Raw genomic sequence first — 4,820 nt, forward strand, 5'->3', positions numbered from 1 at the left:
CTTCAGCTGGAAAAATCACGCTGAGGCTGTGCCACTTTCGTCACTGAGACGGCACGTGAAAACCGCACAGTCAACAACTGGGTCACTTTGTTCTTGGCTTCGTTCCCTTTGTGCAGCACAACGAGCCCAGCTTTTGAAACATGATGTGATTTTCAGATCTTGTCTGAAGAACTTCACCAGTGAAAACATCGTCATACATCGATTTCTTCTGGTATCCCCTCTTGCTTTGAAGAACGGTATATTTCAATATCGAAATTAAAAAAAAAAAAATCATAACGAAATGATTCAGGAATCCATCACTTTTTTCTATCCAACTTGATATTCTTCTTTTCAATCTTGCCACCTGAGATGATTGTTAGTGATTAAACAGTTTGGAGCAATATAAGTGAAACAGTGCCAGCAAGTAATTCAGAAATTGTGTCAGTAAAGGTTCAGTTGTGTTCAGTAAATGAAACCGCTCTTGATACTTATTCGTTTCTATGGAATAAGTAGAAATGATTGAGTAACATGTAAAACGAAACCCTGGTAGTTTCTTCAGAACCTTTAATTACCCATCATAGATATCAGCATCCAAAAATTACACCTTTGCTGGCAGCCTTCGAGGTAGGCTGCAACAGAATGAGTTGCCAGAGATAGCAGTGTGCATTGCACGTCGTCCTGGTCTGGAGCCTGCAGAGACACGACGATGCAAGACGAAAACAAGGACACGACGATTCTGATTGATGGCACGGACACCCGTGCTAAATCACCGGGTACGTGGACAGCTAAGCCGCCTGTGTTACGTCGCGGAGCATCCAAGGAAAATATATTTACTATAAGCCACACTCGTGGAACGCTCTCTGCGTTTGATGAGACCGAAGAAATGAGTGTCACCGACAGAACTTCCGAACAAAGAGGTTTACCTAGTGCTGTGCATCAAACGGGGCAAGTCGAAACACCCCAGTCAAAAACCGATAATCTCACTGAATCTGGTTCAAAAACTTCAGACGGAAGGACAATTCCGAATGTGAGCACGCAAAAGGCTGCGAAGGAAACTTCCAACTTATCACTTCGCTCTAATTCCAGAAGAGACGGTGAATCTGAACCGCAGTCAACAGAACAGTCTGGAACGAAACCCGAAAGCAATGAAACAAAATCCGCCGAAGCTGAAACAGGGACAAGTTCCGAGAAGGACTCAAGTGTTAAAGCAGGACTTTCAACTCAGGCGAACATACCAGACAAGGAAGCAGCTCACAATAAGGATTCCTCAGAAAAGACAATGGCTGATAAAAAGAACAGCCCAGAAAAGGCAACAGCCGACAGCAGGCCCCTAGAAGAAGCAGTGGTGAACAGTCAGACCACTTCGGAAGTGTCTGTGGCCCAGAAGGAGCAGGGAACTACAAAGCGGGAACAGGAAGACACGGTGTCCTCAGAACGAGGTCCCGCAGTAAAACAACACGGATCAAACGGTAAAATGAATGCCACGAAGCCAGACAAGCGGGACAACACACGCGACGCGGATCCGAAAACGGCAAGGAGAAAATCTCCTGCCAATTCCAAGTCTCCCAGAGCTGTGGATAAAAGATTCTCAAAAGTTTCACTTGATCGAACTCAAAAGACTGACGACAAAAGTGACAAAAGTGAAAACAAAATCAACAAAAACATCAAACTTGCATCTACAAAACTGGACTCGCCCAGGAACATCGACAGTAAAACAAAGAAGCCCGAAGATGAAGGAAAATCAAAACCACCCACTGAAAAGACAACCGAAACCACAGAACCCCGTTCTCTCACAAAAGAACCAAACCCCACAAACAAACAAACCCCTGCTCCTAAAACTCCAAAACCAGACCCAGCAAACATGACAACAGCAAACGGAACGATTCACACCGACGCCAAGACCAAACCCACCAAGCCTGCCGCCAGCCGAGAAGACCAGGACCAACAGAAGAAAGCGCACTCGCTGCTAGGCCGGACCATCCTGAAGCGGGCAACCAGCCTGGAGAACAAGCAGGAGAACAAGTCCACGGACAAGACCTCAGCCCAGCCCGCCCCAAACGACCTTAACTCCAGCGCCGGCTCCAAGTCCCTGGGCGGGAAGAGCATCACCTCCATCCCCCCACAGCCCGGCCTGCCCCACAAGACGCAGAGCATCCAGTCCCTGGCAGTCCCGGGGCCGGGGGTCGGGGGTTCCGGTCCCACGGACGGCGAGGACCGAGCGTCTCTGGGGTCTAGGAGGGACTCGGTGTCCCGGAAGTCTGTGGACTACAGGCTACACAACTCGGAAGCCGTGGTGGCAGGGGCGGAGGCTGGGGGCGGTGAGGAGAAGGGCAAGTCGGTGATGATGCACGACGACTCCATGATCCGGGCCGCCATCCCCGCGCTGCCCGTGCCTGTGGCCGTCCTCTGCCTGCTGTGCAACATCCTTCTGCCCGGGTCAGGTCAGTCAGGGGTGTACCCGTGGCGGCTGAATGTCTGGGTGGTTTGGGGTCGTGGATGGGTCGTGGTAATTGGATTCTTGTTGGTTTAAACAATATCTTTTGTATTCGGAGCGTGTCATAATACACCACGGCGACAGATAAACGGAACGAGAAGAAAATGTCATACAAAGTTATGTGCTGGTGTCCTGATGTGTGTGAATCTTAAGCAGTCTTGTGGATATCTCTACAGCTAGAAAACTGAAACTAACTAAAGATGACATTCAATCAAACTAAACTATCACATGAACAGAGTGAAACATTTGGAGTGTGGTTTGACTGTGACTGGGTTGGACATGCACGGGTTGTAGATGGTGGATATGGATATGGATGGGCTGTTGTTTGGTTACACATAAATTGTGTTGTTCTGTATTGTGCTATATGCTACATTTTATTCAGTTCTATCCATACCACCCTCTGCCTGTGTGTTTATCTGTCTGTCTGTCTGTCTCTGTGTCGTGTTTGCTTTTCTACAACCTTTTGTTATTTTTGTGAATGCTTTGTTTCCATGTTCTCTTTGCCCCGAGGGCAATGAATTGAGCGCCGTACTGACTGCTGACTGCACTGTGCCAGGCACGATCATCAGCGGCATGGCCCTGCCGTGTTGCGGCAAGCCCAGACTGACGGGCGGCAGCAACAAGGGCGACGGGGTGGCGGTGACGGTGTGCATCAACCTGTGTGTGGGGGCCGCCCAGCTGGGGACCGTCACCTTCTTCCTCGTCGGCTGGTTCTGGGCCCTGGCCTGGGGCGTCAAGATGGTCATCCTGGCCGGTCAGTCTCGTTCATTTCCACAAACTTCTCCTCCTGTTCCTGCTTCTGCTCCACCTCTTCCTCCTCCTCCTCTTATTTTCACCTCCCCCTCCTCCTCCTACTTCTTCTGCGCTCATTGGCAGCAGTTCCCACGTTCGCTCATATACACGAGTGGGCTTTTACCTGTACGTCTTTTTAATTCTTTTATTTTTTATTTTTTTATTTTTTTACCCTGTCATGTAAGCAGCCATGCTCCGTCTTCGGGGGTGTGGATGCTAAGTATTTTCTTGTTTCCATGACCCACCGAGCGATGACATGGACCACACTTACAGGATCTTTAACATGCGTGTTTGATCTTCTGTAAGCGTTTACCAGGAAGGGGGTTCAAGCACCAGCACGGTGTGCGGGGTACGGGTTTACGTGAAATATACGTGTTGGTGGTGGACAGGAGGTGGGGGGAATGAGTGCTCAGGGATGGAAGGATGAGGAGGAGGAGCAGTGAGTGAGCTGGAATGATCTCTAGAATGGACGGGCCGAGTGATTGATAAAGCCTTGGACTTTCAATCTGATGGTCCTGGGTTCGAATACCGTTCGCGACGCCTGGTGGGTTAGTTTAATTTAACTGTGGAGATGTTTTCCTCTCTCAGGTCAACATGTGCGCATACCTTTTAGTCCCTGAACCCCCCTTCATTCACCACTATGTATACACGAAGACGATCAAATACGCACGTTAAAGATCCCGTAATTCATATAAGCATTCCGTGGGTTATGGAGACAAGACCATAGCCTGGATGCACACCCCCGAAAACAGGTTATCGTTGCCTACATTGCGGGATAAAGAAAGGTCATACTCGTAAAAGCCCACTCACACATATGTGTGAACTTGGAAGTTGCAGCTTACGAACGCAGAAGAAGAAGATGATGATGATGATGATGTTTAGAAGAAGAAGATGATGATGATGATGATGGTGATGATGATGTCGATGATGATGATGATGTAGATGAAGAACTGAGAAGAAGAAGACCTCGAGAATGGACTAGTTACAAACAAATGAACTGATTGTCAGAGCTTGTAGGATAAAAAAAAAACTAAACAAAAAACAAAAAAAACACACCAACAAACAAACGAAAAGCATCCGGTTCATTTCAAATAGCAATCGGCGTAATTTTCCTGTGATATGAATATATATATACCAATGAGATGTTATTCGATATTCTGTAATAGCCATTTTTTGGCCAAAGTCATCTTGAGCCACAGTTAAGTACTGCTAATATACGTAGAAGGCATCCATACTCTGTTTTCTGGGGTGTGCATGCTGGGAATGTTGATGTTACCATAACCTTCCGAACGCTGACGTGGATTGAAATCAGCAACTATCAAACACACACACACACACACACACACACACACACACACACACACACAGAGAGAGAGAGAGAGAGAGAGAGAGAGAGAGAGAGAGGGGGGGGGGGGGTTGATTACATCTCCGGCAGAAGAAATGTCATTTTCTAGCAATAAATCAGAAATATAGGGTATGAAGAAACCCTAGGCGACTGGAGCAATTTCAATAATAATAATAATAATAATAATAACAACAACAACAACAATTACTA

General features: G+C 47.4%; 1 protein-coding gene across 1 annotated transcript in view; it reads left to right on the forward strand.

Moving 5' to 3' along the window:
• The first annotated feature begins 514 nt into the window (after positions 1-514).
• Positions 515-4,820, forward strand: part of LOC143296379 (uncharacterized) — an 11,556-nt gene continuing 7,250 nt past the window's right edge. The window contains exons 1-2 of the mRNA XM_076608259.1: positions 515-2,420; positions 3,030-3,227. Coding sequence (XP_076464374.1) covers positions 686-2,420; positions 3,030-3,227 — 1,933 coding nt within the window. The 5' untranslated portion in view covers positions 515-685. The remainder of the gene's footprint in view (positions 2,421-3,029; positions 3,228-4,820) is intronic.

Source organism: Babylonia areolata, chromosome 21 (genome assembly GCF_041734735.1).
Source record: "Babylonia areolata isolate BAREFJ2019XMU chromosome 21, ASM4173473v1, whole genome shotgun sequence".
Taxonomy (NCBI): Eukaryota; Metazoa; Mollusca; class Gastropoda; order Neogastropoda; family Buccinidae; genus Babylonia; species Babylonia areolata.